We start from the raw sequence: 20,649 nt of genomic DNA, 5'->3' as shown, positions 1-20,649 counted from the left end.
TTTCATTTTGTCACAAAAAATTTCTATGTGGAATAATGTTGAATTTGTAAATCTTTCCCTTTATAGCTTTTTAAAATGTCTTAGAGAAATGTTTCCTACCCTATGATCACAAACATTCATACGTTTTCATTAATACTTCTAGAGCTTTGTGTTTAACATTGGGCCTTAAACTCCAGATGACTTAATTTTAGTGAATGGTATGAAGTATGGGTCTATTATTATTATTTTTAATAAATTTATTTATTTATTATTTTTGGCTGTGTTGGGTCTTCGTTGCTGCGCGTGACCTTTCTCTAGTTGTGGCGAGCGGGGGCTACTCTTTGTTGCGGTGCACAGGATTCTCATCGCGGTGGCTTCTCTTGTTGTGGAGCACGGGCTCTAGAACGCACGGGCTTCAATAGATGCAGTGTGTGAGCTCAGTAGTTGTGGCTCACAGGCTCTAGAGCGCAGGCTCAGTAGTTGTGGCACATGGGCTTAGCTGCTCCGCGGAACGTGGGATCTTCCCAGACCAGGGCTCAAACCCTTGCCACCTGCATTGGCAAGCGGATTCCTAACCACTGCGCCACCAGGGAAGCCCAGGGTCTGTTATTTTTAATTGCTAAGTAACTGTCCCACTCCTATATATTGGTTAGTCTACCAGTTTGAAATATCATTTTTATCACATATATAAGGGTCTGTTTCTGAACTCCAGTTCTGTTGAGTTCATAGTACCACACAGTTTTACTTATCTTCACCAGGTCTTCACAGGGGCTCTAGTCTCATTTAACACACTTGTCATCTACAGCTGTGCAATCTCACCTTTATTTCTAATACTCTGAAGGGCTGGGCAAGAACCTCTAGCCCTTGAACTCAGGTGTGGGGTGGGGGAATGTCAACGTTGCAGTGATTGAAATAACATGTCCTTACTCTCCTTTGGCCTTTACTCCCAAGAGACATCCAGCTGGACACCAGTAGCCTCAGTGCTATTTATTGAAAAGAGCAGAGAAGAGAAAGTACAGGTCCCCTAGGGACAGGATGGAACAAAACAAGCAGTGCAAGTATGCCTCCTGCTCAGCATATTCTCTTGTTGCCCCACTGGGCCATCTTGTTGTTGATGGGCATCTTAAAGAAGCGGTCAGACTGCATGTAGGCAGCTATTTTCTCCAAGGCCTGAAGGGAAAGCACACCAAACCTTAAAAAGACTCTAACCCAGCCAAAAGACCCATTCCAAAACAGCAACACTCACATGCTGCCTGACTCCAGCCCCAAGCCCCTCACCCCTGCCATTTCTTGTACACAGTGCCTTCAAGGTATAGAAGCCAGGGCCTTCCCAAGACTTAAAGGCTTAGAGGTGTCCAACCTTGATTCCTTTAGGCAAAAGCTGGTGTTGGGCAAGAATCTACCACAATGGGGTCCCTTGGGGCCCGGGGGAGTCTGTTTTTGTAACAGAAAGGTGCAGGGAGCATCACCTCAAAACGGCACATGAAAGCCTTCAGATTTGGAAATTCATCCAGGCACTTGGGCTCAAAGATATGGTTCTGATCTAACACATCATAGGTGAGGAAATCCACATAGGTGAGCTAGAGGGACGATAAGATCATCAGGTCTGGGGAGTTCATTAACACCTGCAGAGATAGAAAGGGATCCCCTCCTTTTCCTTTCTTCCTACCTTTTCCCCTGCAAACCATGAGTATTTCCCCAGGAACAAGGAGAACTGTTTCAGCTGTCCAGGTAGCTGTTCCAAGTACTGAGGCTTCAGTTTTTCCTGGGAGAGAAGTAAAAGGGAAAGTGAGAATAGCTGTCATCATCTGCATGCGAATGGAGCAGAATTAACACTTGGGTTCCTAAATGCTCCTTTTTCCTGATGCCTTCCTGCTAAGGAAACTCACGTGGTCAGGGTTGTAGCAGAGTTGTGTCAGTTGCATGCGAAAATCCATTATTTGGTTCTCCATCATGTCCACTCGAATCTTTTCTTCTTCAGTCTCACCACCTGTAGGCCAAACTGTCATTTGGCCTTATCCACCCCCAGATGAGCAGCCCTCACCTCACCAGCCCTACCCCACTCACACATATTGTGCTTGCGGGCGATATAGCGCAAGATGGCATTGCTCTGGGTGATCTTGTTCTTACCGTCCATGAGATAGGGCAGCTGGAAGGAAAAGGACAGGCCAAATGAACAACCTGACTCTCTCTTGCCTACCTGCCTCTCTCTCCTGGGAAAGATAAGACTTGCAGGGAAGTGAACAGTAGAGAGAAGATGCTGTGTCAGGAGAAAGAAGAGAGTAAGCAAAAGTTAGTAACTGGGTCCGCACCTGATTCTAGACAGGGGTGCTTAGTGTGTGTGTGTGTGTGTGTGTGTGTGTGTGTGTGTGTGTGTGTGTGTGTGTGTGTCCGCGTATGTGCACGCCATGGACCCTTTCTTTCTTTTTAAAAAATTATTTATTTTTGGCTGCAATCCCACTGGGTCTTCATTGCTGCACGTGGGCTTTCCTTAGTTGTGTCTAGCGGGGGCTACTCTTCGTTGCAGTGTGTGGGCTTCTCATTGCGGTGGCTTCTCTTGTTGTGGAGCACAGGCTCCAGGCGTGTGGGCTTCGGTAGTTGTTCTGTGTGTGTGTGTGTGTGTGTGTGTGTGTGTGTGTGTGTGTGTGTGTGTGTGTGTGTGTGTGTGTGTGTGTGTGTGTGTGTGTGTGTGTCCGCGTATGTGCACGCCATGGACCCTTTCTTTCTTTTTAAAAAATTATTTATTTTTGGCTGCAATCCCACTGGGTCTTCATTGCTGCACGTGGGCTTTCCTTAGTTGTGTCTAGCGGGGGCTACTCTTCGTTGCAGTGTGTGGGCTTCTCATTGCGGTGGCTTCTCTTGTTGTGGAGCACAGGCTCCAGGCGTGTGGGCTTCGGTAGTTGTGGCACATGGGCTCTAGAGCACAGGCTCATTAGTTGTGGCCCACGGGCTTAGTTGCTCCGTGGCATGTGGGATCTTCCCAGACCAGGGCTTGAACCCATGTCCCCTGCATTGACAGGCGGATTCTTAACCACTGCGCCACCTGGGAAGCCCGGGACCCTTTCTTAGAACAGGTTTTTAAATGCATAAAGCAAATTACATATATTTACACGATTTATATAATATTAAAATAACAAAATTTTAAGAGTAATATGTGCCTATGAATGCATTAAATAACAAGAGGTAATAACTATCATACTTTCAAAATATGATAAGTGTAAATAATATTTATTTATAATATCTGCAACACATTAATATAATACAAAAATATCCATTTTCTACTAGTGACAAAGTCACAGGCATGGCTAATAATCAAGGTCACTGATTGCCTATACTCACAACAGAAGGAATTGTTAACTTTTAGTTAGTAGTTAGTGGAAATGAAAATGTAATTTTTTCTTCATCTAAGTTCAAGGACCCCTGAATTCTATCTATTCTATCCAGATTAAGAGCCCATATTCTAGATCCCCTTAAAATAGAGAGGAAAGGAGCAAGGATATACTTGAAGGCCTTCCCTTCTGTCCCCTCTTCTCCTAAAGCCACCTACGTTAGGAAAATCCAGGTCTAGTTTGAATTTCATATCCAGCCACTGGCTTTTATCATAGTCAGGAGCTGTAAGAGAGAGAATGAAGTCGGATCCAACCTCCTTAATATCCGACCTGAGGAGAGTGGAAAGATCTAAAGACACACCCTAATTCCAATACCTCACATACCCAGGCCCCCAAAGCTTAACCATTACTCATAAAATGTTAAGACAGGGTTGGGCTATGGCAGAGGGAGAATCCCCAGCTCTCTCCCCACACTGGACACAGCAGAGAGCTCCCAGGTGATTGGGGCATAAGTCCCACCCGACCTCGTCGTGATGCCACCCTCAGGGCAGAAGAAGACAGGGACAGTTGGAGGGCCTGCTCGCCTTAGCGCGGCATCGCACTGGCACCAGAGGGGCATTACCTTCCCCGCACGTGTATCTTTTCTCTTCATAGGCTGTATCCGTGAACTCCAGGAGCATGCGGATGGGATGCGCCAGCTGGGGAGTAAAAAAGCTCCCCGTCAGCATCTGCACAGCTCCCAACGGCACCCCCAAACCCCGCCTGCCAATGCCCCCGCCCCCTTCCGGCCCAGGGTTGCCCAGACGCTGCATCCCGACGAGGGGGTAGTTAAGCGGCTCCTGAGACCTACCCCGTTGGGCTTGCTGCCCTCAGCCCCTCTCCCCAAGGCCAGCGTATCCAGAGGCGGGGCAGGGGTTGGCCTCCGCGGCCCAGGAGCTCGGCTGGGGCCGGCCGCGCTGCGTTAAGCGTCGCGGCGTAGGAGGTTTGGCCCCCGAGTAGAACCCCTTCTCTCGGAGACCACTGACTGTGAGCCCCCGGCCACCTCCGCGTCCGTCTACGAGACAGAGCGTCTTGGCAGTTGAGACGGCACTCACCCCGCGAATATCCCAGTAACCCAGAACCATGGTCGACTTCAACGACATTTTGCTGCTGCGTGCCTTCGGGGACTAGGGGTAGATGGCCAACGAGAGGGGCTTTATACCCGACGTAAGTAGGTGGCACCAACGTGCGCGCCTGACTCCGCCCCCACCGTCGTTTTCCCCTCCCACCGAGCGTCCGCCTGGCCACGCGCAGGCGCGACTTCTGCGGTCCCTGGGGTTGGGGGCGGACCATCCCCGGGCTAGGCAGGGGAGGAGAGTGACCCGGACCTGGGTTTGGGTCTCTGCGTTCTCAACGCGTGAAGCCGAACTGTGTTTGTTTACTAGTGTCAGTTAGGGTGGGAGGAGCCCTAACAGCCTAGGCGGTGAGGGCCCTGGTTAACCCGGGAGAGTGCGATTCATGCCATAAATATTTATCTAGCGGGGGTGGGGGGTTTGGGGGGAGGTGGGCAAGAACCAGGAGGCGACTGAGACTGACCACCAGGGAATCTCTATCTTTGGCGTGTGCATTGAGAGTGGATGGGGAGGAGTTCGGAGCTGCTTGTTAGGTGTCTGGCCTGGCCTCTACAGCACAGCCATTTAGAACACAGAGCCCCCGTGTTCTAAGACCCCCTAGCCTGGGTTTGGGAACTCACATTTCCCCCTTAGTTTGGCTGAAGCAAAGATGAGACTTTTTAAAAGGACAGTTCACTAAAAGAAGAAAGGAAAAAAGTACAAATACATTGGGACAGACGGATTTATAATGCCTGGATTTCTCCTCCTAAGATAACAGGCCAGTCACAAATTAACTTGGGTATAAGACTAACAGTTATGGAACACCTATGATATGCTAGTCAATAGTCTAGGTATTTCACGTATGTTACTAATTTATTGCAATTTAAGCTTAACAACAACTTTGTGAAGTAGGTTTTATGCCCATTAAGATTATCGAGGGCTGGAGAGGTTGGGTGAGTTGCCTTCCTAGGTTCAAATTTCCTTGGGTGGCCTGGGATTCAAACCTAGGTCTGTCAGCCCAATTTGTGCTAGTTCCTTTGTGCTTGGATATACAGACAGTCTCACCTCATCTCAGTCCTTGCTGGGAAATCTGGGGAGCATACTTTTTTAATCTGGTTCTGGAGGGTTTCCCTGTTTCTAGGACTCCTTCAGCTCCATGAAGCCCCAGAAGGCAATGTGTCAATATCTCCTCTCCCCATTCCCCCAAATTAACTTTTCTGGTTAACTTTTGCCCTTGAAAGTCAAACCTTAAGGGTCTCACTTTTGTTCTATTTTGTGAGGGAAAATGTTTGCTTTCTTATTGAGTGTTACCAGCTAAGAGAGATGATTTTCAGAGGCCAGGAACTTGAGGGGATGACATAGGCAGTCGAAAAATACAATATTCTGGCAGTGTTAGGGTCATGGACAAATTCAATTAGAGAGACTAAGGGAACATCTTAAGGACCCTTAATCCATAAGTACATCAAGCCTTATCTGTAGACTAAATCAATGAAAGTACAACCTCTGTTTTGTAGGGAGGGCAGTCTGTGGCAGTTCTGAGATTAAAGAAGGCTATGTATACTAAATATTAGAAGCCACAGACAGTCCAGGCTCTTCACTTAATGTTTGAGAGAAAAGGAAGCCAGAGAGTGAAACGACTTGCCAGAGTTCACACAGGCAGTCCAATGTTCCAGTCTAGTGTTCCCTATGCTCTGCCACTAAAGAGACAAGCTGGGGAGGGGGCTCAAAGTTAGCCCACCCAACAGGAGGGGACAAAATATTAGAAGAGAAAGTTGCCACGTAGAACGTGGACCACTCGACATGCTTTTTTAGTGCGTCTCTGGATCATCAGCCAGTATGGCTGATCAAAACCTACCACTGTCAGCCCCCGTACTCCTTGCTCCTGTGAAGTGTTGTGCCCTCAACTGTGCTGGGTGCCTTGGAATATACTGGAAGAAATGTACACAGAAGGATAAAGATGTCAAGGATAGCCTTATTTTGGAGTTTGTTTAGAAAGTAAGGAGAGCTTGGACCATAATTCTCAAATTCTGGGTCAGCTCCAGTGAATTCCCACTCACATTCAAACAGTCTGGCCCAGTGATGGATGTAGGGCTACTGCTGTTTCATGCCCAGTGTCCCAGCTCTTCCTGACTCTCTGCCTTTGGCCTCCATCAGGGCCAGAGGAAGCTGCAAGAGAGATGCATGACAAGCTTGAAGATACTTTTATTGGGGAGGAGGGGGGCTAAACAGAGTCCTGACAAACCTAGGCTTAAGTGCTCCAGGCTCAGGAAAGAGATGCAATAAATAGGTGGCAAGTGGGGAGAGCTCTCAACACAGCAAGAAGGGGCACCATTTGTCTCAACCTCTGGGCTTGCTCATCTTCTTTGCTGTGTGAGCTGGGGTGTGGGGTTGGCTGCAACCTGGGGGCCTGAAAGAAGAATTTTCGGGGCTCTAAAGAGTTATCAGATCCGCCATCTTGCTTGTGAGAAAGTCTTGGTCTTGGAGGTGTTTGAGTTGCTGCCTAAGGGTTCATCTGAGGAAAGAAAAGGTTGAGGTGAGGCTGGTGGCAGGTGAGGGACCCCAGAGCTGATGCCAGCAATCAGCTAGGAGCTTCAAGGCATGCCTGAGCACATGAAATCAAGCCCCTGGGGGACTGTCCTGTGGCCAGACCTGACACATTGAGTGCCACCCCAGGGTTGGGGCTGCTGGCTTGTCCACCTGACACTCTCACTCAGGGATCATCCCACACTTCCAGCGGGGGTCAAGATCCCAGGGTGGCCTCACCCCCAGCATCCTTCTGACAGCCTCCAGCCGTGCCAGGACCTGTGGGGCCTCCTGGGGACACAGCATCTGTAGCTCCCTAGGGCTCATGTGAAGCAGCTGGCGCCCCGTCATGGACCCGAGAGTCTTCACTGTGCTGGGAACAGAAACAGCAGAAACTGTCAGTGGTGGGGCGGAAGGATCCGGCCTGGGTGTCTGGGTGGAGAAAGGACTGTTTGGGCTTGGACACTGGGGTGACAGAAGAATTCACAGAAAGGGTATCTGGAGGTCAGGGAGTAAGATAAACATATTGGCTGAAACTAATTTCATAGCTCCTGAGGTTGAAGGGAGAAGTGCCCTGGAAGAGACGCTTGTGATGGGGATGGGTGCCTGATTATTATCTGAGCCCTTTACAGAGGTAAAGCCATGGGACTTGGCACTCACACAGTGGAGAAGTTCTCTGCCCGCAACCAGGCTGTGACCTCCTCAGGCCTTGAGCTAAGTCGAAGCCCTGGAGCCTAGAATCAGGGGAAGTGGGGGTCAGAGGCCATCTCATCTCAGAGCCACCTACAGCCACCATCATCTGGGTCCCTTCTCTGGGCTTCCATCAGATCACTTGTCTCACTCCATGGTTCGCTTGTCTGATAGGCACAAGGCTTGTTCTCTGCTCTGGTCCCACGAATAAACTCAGGATACAGTAAGCGTGTGATAATACTGATTAAGTTGAACCGGGACCATCTCCTCCACTTGTCACTGGATCCTCCCTGCCCCCACCTCTGACTCAGGTTTTATAGCTTCTGAATAGTCTAGGCTGGGTAGTACCTGAGGGGGCAACTCGCTCTGGCTTTCAGGGAACTCCGACTGCAGGGGCTCCAGGATGTTGCTGGGGATGTAGCCGCTCTGTCCCACTTCATTCTTCACCAGCCACCACCGCTTGCTCTGGTCCAGAACCTGCCAAGAGTCACTCCAGTGGTGACCGGAGCCTCTGTCCGACCAGCCTTGCCCCTCCCCCACCAGGCTTTCTCCCTCCTGGCCCTTTCCCACCTTCCCTCTCCCTCTCTAGGCCACCCACTCCATGCTCCCAGTAGCTCCCACCAACCACCACCTCCTTTTATCAGCTCAAGCCCATGCCTCACCTCCAGTACCTCTCCCTGGACCACAGTCAGTTCCCGTGGGTTCCTAGCTTCAAACTCATATAGCACTTTCATTTTCAGGGCTGGCTTGACAGGTCCGGGTCTGGAGGGCACAGGGTGGGGTCCTTGGTTGTGTGTCTCCTCTTGAGCAAAGTGCGAGTTGCTCCCTAACCTAGGGCTTCTCCCACAACCCCCGGAGACAGAGTCAGGATGGCCGGAGAGTGGGGCCTCAGAGACTGGGCCCCTGTCTCAGGCCCAGAGCCCCAGCTATCTCCCTCTTGGAGTCTAACAGTGACTTTTGGGCTTCCACAGATTTTGAGGGCAGGTCCTTGTTAGGTGGGCTTGGGGTGTGGGTTTCTACAAGCAGAAAGGGTCTGAAATGTTGATTTCTCAAGACTCTTCCAGCAGTGGAATTTTCTGTATCTGAGCTCTCCTTTGAGCACTTAATACTCAAGCTCTGGGAAGTCAGAGGTATGTGTGGGGAGTATTGAAAGAAGAAGGGGTTGGAGCCTAGGAAGGTAAAAAACTGCCTCTTCACCCAAGGTAGGGGAGAGATGTGCCTGTACATGTATGTGCCTGTCTAAAAGAGAGCCCAGAGGTCAGTGACATGTAGAATCCACAGATCCACAGGATCAGCCCTGTCCCTCCCTCCCCAGAACCATATGGTCCTGACTAAACTCAGGGCATACCGGAGGGAAGTAGAGTCTTGGTATCTTGAAGGTGCCTGTAGGGGCAGAACAGAGTAAGAGCAGGATGTCAGCCAGTGTGGTGGTAGGGAGGTGGGGTGTGAGACGACAGACCCACCTGCACACAGCTGCCTCATATCCCCTCACCTGTCTGCCCACCACACAAAACCCACCTACCACTTAGGCATCACGTGACCATGGTTTGCACTGAGATAGTGGAAACCAGCCAGAGACTAGGGCTTTGAATAGGAAGGACTCTGTGCTAAGCTCCCCTTACCTGGTAGGAAGGTTCTGGAAGCTGCCAACCATCATAGAATGTGGGTTGGTAGGGTGGGGGCTCACTGCCTGTCCAGTTGGCCCTGGGGAAAGAACAAGGCTGAGTCCACTCTGTGCCAGGCTGTGGGATGTGGAGAGGGCAGAGATGACAGGACCTAGCCTGGGGAATCTTCTAGGTAGTGGAGGACGTGGCCCATGTACACTGATCAAAGGCCCCAGGACACCCACATAGGAGCGAACAGCTAAGCATGTACAAATCCCACAGTGCAGGTATCCATGGGTCAGCCTCACCTCTGCCCGTGAAAGTGCAGACATATCAACACCAGAAGAGATGAGTACTTTATCTCACTGATGGGGGGTTTGAATGAAAGTGGTAGAACCACAGAGCGTTAGGGCTGGAAGACCCCCGCGGGGTCTAACTGGTTATAGTTCCCCAGCAGCAGATCTCTTTCTTTCTAGCGGGTTAGTATGTGGAACTCCCCCTTGTGATCACAGCAGAGCACTCTGGCTGGCTCTAGGGTGGGAGCTGGTACTTGCCACTCAACCTCCCCCTCACCCATTGCCTAGCACGCAGGAGGGGCAGCACTGTTTGTGGTCTCCAGTCATGCTCTGCTTGCCGGCCTGGGAAATGCTAAGTCCCCTCTTCGAGGAAGTCCCCTCCCTACCTCTCGGAGGCAGAGGTGAATGCTTCCTCTTTGCACTGCTGCTGAACTCCAGACACCCTGGATTATAGCTCCTCTCACACTGAATTGCACATGATTCTCACATGTCTGTGTTTCTTACTTATGTTGAACTCCTTGAGAGCTGTATCCATAGTACAGTGCATGGGACACAGGAGGCAGCTAATTTATTCAACGGGGACAAGTAAATTATTCCCCCTTCTGAATCTTTTTTATTGGCTCCTTTTCTTTGCCCTAAAAGCATGCTCAAGTCTTCCCCTGACTCTGTTACTGTGCCTTTTAAGCTGTCATTCTATTACCTTATCTTTGTCCAGTTTTTTGAGGATGTGTCCATATGCCCTGCCTACATTTTCTTACCTCTGGTTCTTTCATTATTCCTTGCAGCCTGCCTTTACCTCTGCCATTACTCTGTTGAAACTAGTTCTTCTAAAGTCCTGATAATCTCCTGACTGCCAGATCCAATGGCCTTGTATGGTCTATATCCTTCTGGATTACCACAGAATTTAGTGTTATTTATAGTTTTGGGTCGATTTGCCTAAAATCAAATAACCTGAATAAAATTTACCTGAAATTTAACTATTTTGAGAGTTTTTACAACTCTTTAGTTATTCTATTTTCTGTGTTTCTGTCTTTCATTTCATTCATTCGTTCATTTTTGGTTACTTTAAGAAATGAGAAAACATCTTAGGCCACATCTGACTTAATTTTATATTTAAAATAATAAACAGAGACAGAAAATAGAATAGAGGTTACCAGGGGCTGGGAAAAGAGAGGAATGGGTACAGAGTTTTGGTTGATTGTTTAATGGGTACAGAGTTTCTGTTTGGGTTGCTGAAAAATTTCTGGAAATGGATAGTGGTGATGGTTGCACAACATTGTTAATGTACTTAATGGCATTGAATTATACACTTAAAAATAGTTTAACTTTTTTCCTATGTATATTCTACCACAATAAAAGAAGTTGATTACATTAAGTTATAATTGATGTCTTTAGATGAATTGGACACAAAAATCCTTTAATGGGGCTGAATTGGAAAAAAAAAACCCTGCTCATTAGGCAAAAAGAATCCTAGAACCACTGGTTTTTTTTCCCAGTTGATTTCTCTTTCTAAAACCCTCTTCTTGGACTTCCCTGTTGGCACAGTGGTTAAGAATACGCCTGCCAATGCAGGGGACACGATTTGATCTTTGGTCTGGAAAGATCCCACATGCCGCGGAGCAACTAAGCCTGTGCTCTAGAGCCCGCGAGCCACAACTACTGAAGCCCGCACGCCTAGAGCCCGTGCTCCGCAACAAGAGAAGCCACCGCAATGAGAAGCCCGTGCACCGCAACGAAGAGTATCCCCTGCTCGCCACAACTAGAGAAAGCCTGCATGAAGCAACGAAGACCCAACACAGCCAAAAATAAATAAATAAATTTATATTAAAAAACCCAACCCTCTTCTCTCTTGGTTTTCATGCTTCTGCTTTTTTGTTTCTCCTTTTAACTCTCTGGAATTTCTCTTTGCCTCCTTAACCCTGTTTCCTTTCACTGCCTTGAAGTTTCCCCAGGCCCTTCTCCCCTGGGGAGAGCAGACCATGCTTGTTAAAGTGAGCTCTGGGGCTCCCACCGCAGTGCTTACCTCCAGGTGGCCCCAACTATCACTTCTGTACTGACTGTTCTCAAACTCTTGTAGCCAGGTCGGACCTCTCCCCCAAAGCCCAGGCCACCCTGTCTCTGCGAAGGTTCCACTGACATCTCAGCTCAGCATATCCAAGCTGGTTTCATCCTCCCCTCCGCACAGCTCTCATCAATTTGGCCTTGCCGCCCAACTGCCCATCTCACGGTTTCACCCTCATGGAATATCTCTTTCTCTCTTAGCTCCTTGGCTGGTGGGTTGCAACTCTTATTGATGTTACATTTGCAGCATCTCTTACGTCTGTAATTGTTAAAATCTGGGCAGGAATTGAGACAGTTTTCACTTGGTCCTTGACAAAAATGAGAAAAATTTTAGTAGAAGGTTGCCAACTTTCCTTCCTTGGGAAGAATTGTTCTTTTTTCTGAAATAATGCTTTCCTTCAGTGGTGGGTGATGGTAAGTGGCGATTCTGTTTTGTTTTCATTGTTTGTACTTAGCCTAATTAAAAGTTGGACACTCCAGGTAGAGTCTTTCAATTTGTTTTGAGATATTTCATAGAATAGAGGTTACCAGGGCCTGGGGAGTGGGAAGAATGGGTACAGAGTTTTGTTTAATTGTTTAATGGGTACAGAATTTCTGTTTGTTTTAAGACACAATGTAGAGCCTGCTACCTTCTGCCCTGTGTGTCCTGCCCTATGCCCCCACGTCCCTTGCCTCTGATTCATTCAGGCTTTGTCGTCACTTACTGGCTGGTGGTCCAGGCTATGCCCAGCCCCTTCCAGAGGTTACTCTCAAGTGGGCTTAGACAGGACTGCAGCAGATCAATGGCCTTGGTGGTGAGGAGGGGTGAGATCGCTTGGGCTGCTAGGCCAGTCTCAGGGCACTGCTCCAGGATCTGGGGAGGGACAGAAGTTTTCAGGAAGCCTGGGCTCTTGCAGGGCCAGACAGGAGTGGGGAAGGGCCTGGGGTCCCTGGCTTCCCACTTTTGCAATACCACGTTGCCCCAGGCCTGCTCCTTCCTGCCGCCACTGGTGTCCTTGGGGTCAAGGACAGTGCATAGTGGGGATGGTGTCTTGGGGTCAAGGAGAAGAATGTGCTGGGGTGAGCAAGGGGCAGACCCACCCTCTGCCCCCTACTTCCCACCCCGGCCTCTGTCTCATCTTAATTTCAGCATGTCCCTCTGCACCACCCTGTCCTGCCCCGACTCACGGAGTTCAGAATTTGGAAGAGGAGGTGTACAAACTCAGGGGCTCTTGTATCCTGCAGCATCATGGCCAGATTTCCCTGAGGACACAGGGCGAAGCCTGTTACCACCCTTCCTCCCACCCTACCTTCACCAGGACCCCAGGGCCCCGTTGTTCTGGGCCTTGATGGGGAGCCTGGCATTTCTCCAAAAGTCCCAAGAGTGGGGAGAAGCTGGAGAAGCTTGGGATGTCCATGAGACAAGATAGGCGGGGACTGCTGAGGTGGGGTCGGGGAAAGGGCTGGGGAACTTGTGGGGAGCCACATACCAGGAGGTTGAAGCTGTACTTTATCTTCTGGAAGCAGTCGATGTAATGTGCCTCTGTTATCCCTGTAGAGAGAGGTGGGAAGGTGGCGGGTCGCAGATCATCCCAAGACTCTCGCCCCACTCCTCTCCCCTGGCCCTCAGCACTCACCCCCCTGATACTTTATCTTTTTCTTCCCTTGTCTCTTCTTCTTACGACTGGTGTTTGACTGGGCCTCCTTCAGCTTTCCCGTGAATAGCTCGATGTCGCTTAGGATGTGGTTCAGCACCTCCTGGACCCCAAACAACCCATGGCCTGAGTGGGCAGTTAGGCCCACCCTGGAACTCCCAACCCTGACCCCCCGCCCCCTCCTACCACAAGCCCGAGCCTCAGGCCCAGGCCAGGGTCTGATCAAGGCTCCGTGCCCCTCCTCAGCCCAGGCCCTGCCTTGGTCATCCTGGCACCTGGCTCCTTGGGGTGAGGGAGACGACTGGTGTCCTCCCTTGGGCCAGGACCAAAAATCCTCAACGAGCCCAAGACAATCTGCAGTTACCTTATCCCATTCTGGGTCCCCGGGGGATGGAGACCTCCTCGAAGGAGGCGAAGTGAAGGCACTTGACTTTTGGATGCTGGAGTGTTGTGGCAGGGGCCTTGGGGATGGGGGTGTGTCTGCAATGGAAGGGAACCATGGCCCAGAACTTCTTTGATCTTTGATGGGAATCCTCTCCTCCCACCAGCCCCCACGCCCAAACTTACTGTGCTCTGGGGTCATCCAGTGGTGCTGTTCTGGAGGGGGTCCACACTCCAGAGGAGGTACCTGCTCCTTAGGGATCGGCCTTTCCGGAAGAGGCTCCCTGCATCTGTCCTGACCTGGGCGAAGGGCTCCGAATTGGGGTCTGTGAGCACATGATGGGGACACAGCTTTGACAGGGTTCTTGGGACAGAGGCACTGCCCACCCTTCTGCCCCAGGACCCGAGGGTACCACTCCCTCTCTCCAGGAGCCCGACCAGCTCTGCTCCCTGGTCTCCATCTGAACCCTTCCCTGACTCTCCCCTGCCTCAGCTGCCTGCTCTCTGGGACCAGTTCGTCCCACGTCAGCCTCCGAGGCCAGCCTCCGGTGTTCACTGGGCCCAGCCCCAGCCCCTTCCCCATATGCCCATCTGTGCCCTATTTCAGCCTGGCCCCTCCCCAGGTCAATGCCTATGTTATTGGGCCACAGGCTCCTGGGCTCCCCCAGATGTGGGGCAGGGTCTTGTCCACCCAGACCTGAGCTCTGAGGTCCTACAGGTGGGCTGGGGCAGAGGCTGCCTACCTTTGCTCTAGCTCCTCCTCCAGAGCCTTCTGCAGGCTGGTCTTCAGTCGCTCTGCCTGCAGGAAGCAGCAGTCAGACAGGCTGGGGATGGGGGGTCGGGGAGGAGTAGGGGGGTGATGGTTGTGGGATTCCACACCTACTCACCCCCACTTCCTGGCACTGGAAAAGCAGAGTGCTAGTGGCTCGCAGGCCTGAATCCTGCACGGTGATGGACAGGACAGAGTTGTAGGAGCAGGTGTTGAGGGCCACGTCGATGACCTTGATGCTGTCCAGGCGGTAAGATTCCAGTTCCTCCTGGGCCAGGCAGAGAGGTCAGCTGTGAGGTCACTGAGAGCCAGGCTGACTCCTGGGACCTCCTGACCTGGGTATGTATTATGTATGGGGAGGGGTGGTTGCCATGCGGGACATGCATCGATGGTGTTCATGCCTGGTGCTTGCTTTCCCATGGCCTGGGTCAGCTATGATCCCTTGCGGGGAATGGTGGGAGGCTGACCTTTGTCTCGATGTCCAGCAGCTGGAGCCAGCCATCCCTGACCTGCAGGAGCAAGTCCTGGCTCCACACCCGGCCCTGAGCATCCATTTCCTGCAGCTTTTGCAGGGCATCCTTGGGCTCCTGGACTCTCTGCGTCCCCAGCTTACATGTCAGCAGGTGCTGAGGGGAGAGGAGGAGATGCAAGACTGGGAGAAGGTTTGGAGAAGGGGTTCACAGGTGGGAATGCGCAGGGCTGGGGGGTGGGGGAAAGGTGGTAGAGGGGGAAGACATGTCCCTGGCCTCCTTGTTGGGGAGTGCCAGGCAATCCCTATAAAGCACACTTCAAGGGCCAGTGTGATGGCCAGAGGCAGTCAGGCTAGGATGGGGCCCCCAAGTCAGGGTCTGATGGGCTGTAGGAGGGGGTTTAGGACTCTGGAGGAAGGACAGTCATGGCCTTTAACAGTCCAGGCCAGCTGAGGGGGCTAGATCGTGGTAGACGTGGGCTTCAGCTACCCAACAAATAAGTCTGAACTTCTCTGGGTGGGATATATATAGGATGCTCAAATTCTGTCCCCGGCTTCCTTTGCCCTCTTTGGAATCACCACCCCAGCCTGGTCCATCTCCTTCCCGACCTAACGTTCCTGTCTCCATGCGTTTTCTCATGCTGTTCGCCATGCCCAGAAGGCGTGTTCCACTTCTGCTAATCCATCACCTCCCAGTCTCTCAGGAAGAAGTCAAGCCCCCCTGCTCCCTGATTCTTGCCCAGAGAGGTCCATACTGACCTCTGTCTCCACTCAGGCCCTTGCCCCGTGCTAGTCTGATCATTCCAGCAGTGTTTTTATCCTTGAGGAGACCCCTCCCTTCTCCTATCCAAACATTGCCTTCTCAAGTCACAGTCCTGCCCCTCACCCTCCCCTCCAGGCCCTTGTTGGGGGGAGGTCGTCTGCCTCCTGCCCCTTGATCCCACCGCACTGCCCTCTGCATAGCTCCAGCTCCTCTCCCAGTCCACACGGCTGGCGTATTCAGGAGAGCTGACATCATGAGCAAATGCCCTGGCACCCTGGATGTGCCTCCTCTTGCTGTTGCCTGCTAGAGCTAACCGAAGCCAGTTCCTCACCCCCATCCCTCCATGAAGCCCAGCGCTCCTGGGCCCAGCCCAGCTGGCTGGGGGGCCCTGACCTCTGCCGCCCTCTGGAGCCTCCAGACGGTTGCTCCAGCATCCCTCGCTGCTTCTTCTTTCTCCGGGAGGGCCCAGGGGCGGTTTCTACCCCAGACCTTCAACCTGACCTGGTGTCTTCTCTTCTCTGCCACACCCTTCCAGTCTGAGCTTTTGCTGTGGTGTCAGCAACTCTCCAGGCAACTAGATGTGGCAGAGCCAGTGTTGTCTTCCCACGCAGGGCCAGAGCTTCCATTGTAGGCTCTAAGCTGCGCAGGCCTGCCCGGGGAGCCCAAGCCCAGAAAGCTCCGCTCTCAGACAGTGGTCCTTTCAAGTCCTCACCCGGGGACCACTAACCTCACACATTCCTTCCTCCAGCTGTGCCAGATCCTGGGCAAAGAGCAGTTTCCTGGGGCAGGGGGTGGACTGGGAGACAGGCGGGGATGGGGTGGTGGCAGGTGCCTCCTGACCCATCCCCTCTGCTGCTTGTTCCTGCCCGGGGATAGGACGTCCACCACCTCAACCTCTAGTCTGGCCTTCACTGCCCATCTTCCTTCCCCACATTTAGCAGATGCTCAGTTACGCTTGCTGGACCCGAGCCCACCTGCTCTGACTGGGTCAGGCCATTGGCTTCTGTGGCAGAGACTTATCTCAGATGTCTGTTTTTTTTGTCAGGGTGGTGGACACACGGGAAAACTTGGGTTGAATCAGGAAACTGTCTGGGGCCCCCGGGTTACTCACCTCCACCCTGTGCTGCAGGTGGGTGGGCTCTGAGGTGAGATTCTGCAGGTACTCCTTCCGGTGCACTGGCGTGGCCCAAAGCAAGGGCGTGGGGGCAGAAGAAGGAGGTGAGATGTATACAGCAATAGGGGTTGGTCAGCGTGGCGAGGGAGGGAATGGGGGCAGGGGGTTCAGGGAGCTCAGTGGGAGGGAAGGGGAGAGGGCACTGGAGGGACAGCTTACAGTAAATGGCTCTGCTGCTGGGCCGGGACATGTTGACGCTGCTGAGATGACTCCCTAGAAGCCAAAATGAACGGAAGAGACAGCAATCAGGGCTGGGGAGAGGGATACCGGGGCAGAGCTGGGCGGGACAGCTGTTGCAGCCCATCCCTGACCCGGGTCTGAGGCTTGGAACACAGGTCTTTCTGGATCCTTCTCCAGATGTACCCTCTGCTGAGGAGCCCTCCGTCTTGGCTGGGCCATGGAGGCCCCCAGGCAGGCTCCCAGCTTCCCATTATTTGGCCAGTAAAGCTCATTCCAATGGGCTCAGAAAAGCTGGGTGGACAGGAACTTGGGACCAGATCCCATCCTGGGCCTGAGTGTAAAAGATGCCAGATGGGTGTGCCTAGCTTCTGGAGGGAAGGAATTAGGGTCAGCAGCCTTCCCTGCCAAAGCAAGACTCTTGTCCAAGCCTGTTTCCATTCTGCAAATTAGGAGGAGGCCAATGTTGGCTCTTAAGCTGGGGACGCACTCAGGAGGGGTGTATGTGTGGGTGTATGTGTGTGTGTATGCACGTGCATTTGTACGCACATTTATGATGGGGCTCTGTAGGATGTGTCAGTGATCTGTACTTTCCTGAATGTCTTACTAAATCTTCTGTCTCTTTCCATTCTCTGAACCCTCTGGTCAGAGTCCCTCCCCAAACAACCCTTTAAATTCCAGCTCAAGGGAATAGACATTTTTCCAAAGAAGACATACAGTTGGCCAACAGGCACATGAAAAGATGTTTAACATCACTAATTATTAGAGAAATGCAAGTCAAAATCACAGTGAGGTATCACCTCACACCTGTCAGAATGGCTATTAACAAAAAGGCAAGAGAGAAAAAAAAGTTGGTAAAGAAGTGAGGAAAAGGGAACCCTCGTGCACTGTTGGTAGGAATGTAAAATGGTGCAGCCACTGTGTAAAACGATATGGAGACTCCTCAAAAAATGAAGAATAGAGCTACCATATGATCCAGCAATCCCACTTCTGGGTATTTATCCAAAGAATATGAAATACACTCCCCTGTGTTCATCATGGCATTTACAATCGCCAAGATATGGAAACGACCTGAGTGTCCATCAACAGATGCAGGATAAAGGAGATGTTGTATATACAATGGAATTAGCCATAAAAAAGATGAAATCTTGCCATTTGCATGGACCTTGAGAGTGTTATGCTAAATGAAATACGACAGAGAGAGAAAGATAAATAACGTATGATTCCACTCTTTTGTGGAATATAAGAAACAAACAAACGAAACAAAATATATAAACAGACCAAACCAAATGAAAATGTAGATACAGAGAACAGAGTAGTGGTTACCAGAGGAGAAGGGGCAGGAGGGAGGGGCAAATGGGTAAAAGGGATCACTGTTGTGGTGATGGATAGAAATTAAATTTTTGGTGATGAGCATGCTATAGTGTATACAGAAGTAGAAATATAATGTTGTGCACATGAAACATATAATGTTATAAACCAAGGTTAAGTCAATAAAAAAAAATCTAAATAAATAAATAGATTCCAGGTTAAGGATCACCTCCTCAGTGAAGCCCTCCTTGGCCACCCCACTCCACCCTGCCCATCATCCTAATGCCACACCAAACCTTGTACGTTCCTCTCTAACAAGAGCAGCCACCCTGGTTATAGTGCTGTGAGCCTAATGCCAAGTGCCTTATGAACCTTATATCATTTAATTTTCACTACCATCGCTTATACTTCCGTGGCCCTATGTGCTGAGCACTGTTCTACAGATGTTACCCCCCTCAACTCATTTAATCCTCAGAACAACCTTGCTGGGTAGGTTCTGTTATTATGCCATTTACCAGATGAGGATGCCGAGGTTCAAAGAGGGTAACAGCCCTGAGATCTCAAGTAAGTATTCGATAGAGAATGAACCCAGCCGTGTCTGACTGCAAACTCCATGCTTTAACTGTCTATATATGTGCCTCTGTCACTGGGCTGTGACCTCCTGAGGATGGACTTATCTTGCCACTGCTGTCCACACAGTGCCCTCCTGGCATAGAGGGGGTCTAGAATATGTATATGTTGAAACAGAATGGAAGTAAATGAGGTGCGTGCGTATGTGCAGCGTGGGGTGGGAGTTAGCTGAGTGTGTGGGTCAAGGGAATGTGTTACTTTAATGATGTAGGTATGCATCACGAATAGGGGCTCAGTTCCGTGGGTGTCCGTGCATCTGCGTGGTGCCTCTGAGTTGTTCAGAAACCCTGGAATATCCTGGGCAAAGTGTCAGAGAGCAGCCCGCACCCCTGTTACTAGGACTGTTATGAAAATAGCAGAAGAGCTGATAAGATGACTCAGTGCTGGGGAAATGGTTGCTAGTAAACAATTAAGGGATTGTGGCTAGGTCTCTGTTTTCCTTGTTTGGGAGGAACCCTTTCCTCTCCAAGGGTAAGGGGGCACTAAAATCTGCTCTCCCTCTCCCCAGCTGCACCTCTCAGGCTGCAACACTCCCTGCTTCTAGATCCAGAACACAAAGAAGAGAAAATGAAAGGCGTTTCGGTTAGCCCCCCTCCCTACCCACCAGCCACCTCACACAAGGATGGTCCCTGTGGGTCTCTGTGAGCAGGTCCAGGGAAACATCTGCTGTTCAAGATCTTGATGACACAGGCAGGGGGTGGGGGGATCCTCAAGGTGGGGCGTGGGGATGGGGGGATGAAAGGTGGGGGGGTGGAGGAGCGAGGGCATCCTTGCCCCTGGGAAGGGGGGATCTGTGGCAGCCCAGTTTCCCCATTTATCCCCCAAATTTAGGGACCTGGAGCAGGGAAGGAGTTCGTGTCTGCATCACGGACCCTGGGAGAAGCAGCCCAGAGATGCGGCTGGAGCCCTGCCCCCCCGCCCTGCTTCCTGGCTGGCTAGCCCTTGGCTGAGTCCCAGGCTCTTCTTAGGGCTGCTCGTCCTGGCTACATCTGACAATGGGCAGGAGACCCTGGCCTGGGAAGCCTCACTGAGTTGCGTCCACCGCCCCGGCATCCCCCACAGCTTGGCTGGGCCCTGATCTCCCCGAGGGCCAGTCCCTTACCTGGGTCGCAGTGAGGCCTGGTGTCTGGTCCCCCCGAAGGGGCAGTTGTTTGAGCTGGTGGCCCGGCGCTGGTGGTGAGAAGGCAGCAGCTTCTCTGCTAGAGGCGCAGCCACAGGCAGAGGCCCTGTGATCAGGCGAGCCCTGACGTCGCAGACAGGTCTTAATGCTGGTGAGGCCATGAGGCAGCCACACCTGTGCTCTTTGGACTTTGATGGGTGGGCAGACCTCCTAGGCCACCACCTGCCCAGCACCAAAGCCTGGGCCTGTGGCAATGCCTGCGCCGACATGTGTCCCAAGGTTAGCCAGAATCCTGCTTCCCAGCGTCCTCCTCTGCTTGTCTCTGCTGTTAGTGTGTGGCCCCCTCTTCCCTCCCCCTTTGGGTACCTCCTCTGAGGCCCCAGGTCAGCAACAGGCACCAGGGCTTGGACCAGAAGGAGAGGGCGCCCATGGCTCGGGAGAGTCTGGCTTCTGTGGTCAGGGCACAGGCGGCTGGAGGTGGGCCCCGGCCTTGGGGGCAGCTGTGGGCTGGCACGTGTGCCTGCGCGTGCTGCGCATGTGGGTTCGTGTGGGTTCGCGATCGTGTGTGCCCAGGTGGTGCCTGCGAGCAGGATGTGGAGTTTGTGAGAGCAGATGAAGGCTGCGGGCTGGGGCCACCATGGGCATTAG

At 51.7% G+C, this 20,649-nt stretch overlaps 2 protein-coding genes across 3 annotated transcripts; both read right to left on the bottom strand.

Moving 5' to 3' along the window:
- Positions 1 to 951: 951 nt before the first annotated feature.
- Positions 952 to 4,544, bottom strand: GSTM3 (glutathione S-transferase mu 3). 2 transcript variants are annotated; one of them, XM_007106477.4, is made up of 8 exons: positions 4,403 to 4,543; positions 3,931 to 4,006; positions 3,527 to 3,591; positions 2,047 to 2,128; positions 1,869 to 1,969; positions 1,649 to 1,744; positions 1,449 to 1,559; positions 952 to 1,149 (listed from the first exon to the last, which is right to left on the bottom strand). In XM_007106477.4, the coding sequence occupies exons 1-8, from the start codon at positions 4,448 to 4,450 to the stop codon at positions 1,051 to 1,053; spliced, it is 678 nt and encodes a 225-aa protein (XP_007106539.1). In that variant the 5' UTR covers positions 4,451 to 4,543; the 3' UTR covers positions 952 to 1,050. The 2 variants fall into 2 exon arrangements, with proteins under 2 accessions (XP_007106539.1, XP_007106540.1); XM_007106478.4 differs by lacking the exon at positions 1,449 to 1,559 and having other exon boundaries at positions 4,403 to 4,544.
- Positions 4,545 to 6,792: 2,248 nt separating this feature from the next.
- Positions 6,793 to 16,953, bottom strand: EPS8L3 (EPS8 signaling adaptor L3). Its single transcript, XM_055083041.1, is given in 18 exon segments — positions 6,793 to 6,911; positions 7,163 to 7,290; positions 7,583 to 7,656; positions 7,961 to 8,089; positions 8,275 to 8,461; positions 8,964 to 8,995; positions 9,235 to 9,316; positions 12,278 to 12,426; positions 12,741 to 12,815; positions 13,043 to 13,104; positions 13,190 to 13,310; positions 13,572 to 13,687; positions 13,775 to 13,914; positions 14,332 to 14,387; positions 14,476 to 14,625; positions 14,825 to 14,983; positions 16,701 to 16,765; positions 16,923 to 16,953. Coding segments are annotated over 18 exon segments (1,827 nt in total). The 3' UTR covers positions 6,793 to 6,840.
- Positions 16,954 to 20,649: the final 3,696 nt, after the last annotated feature.

The sequence above is a fragment of the Physeter macrocephalus genome, unplaced genomic scaffold, assembly GCF_002837175.3.
Source record: "Physeter macrocephalus isolate SW-GA unplaced genomic scaffold, ASM283717v5 random_501, whole genome shotgun sequence".
Taxonomy (NCBI): Eukaryota; Metazoa; Chordata; class Mammalia; order Artiodactyla; family Physeteridae; genus Physeter; species Physeter macrocephalus.
Note: the sequence above shows the minus strand (reverse complement) of the source record. Positions and strands in the feature narration are given on the sequence as shown.

Excerpts from the sequence above, each read along its gene's own strand:
- GSTM3 (XM_007106477.4), bottom strand. The coding sequence starts at position 4,450 with ATGTCGTTGAAGTCGACCATGGTTCTGGGTTACTGGGATATTCGCGGG. Across the intron at positions 3,592-3,930 it reads AAGATACACGTGCGGGGAAG|CTCCTGACTATGATAAAAGC; the intron begins GTAATGCCCCTC and ends TCTCTCTTACAG. Across the intron at positions 1,745-1,868 it reads TCTGCTACAACCCTGACCAC|GAAAAACTGAAGCCTCAGTA; the intron begins GTGAGTTTCCTT and ends CTTCTCTCCCAG.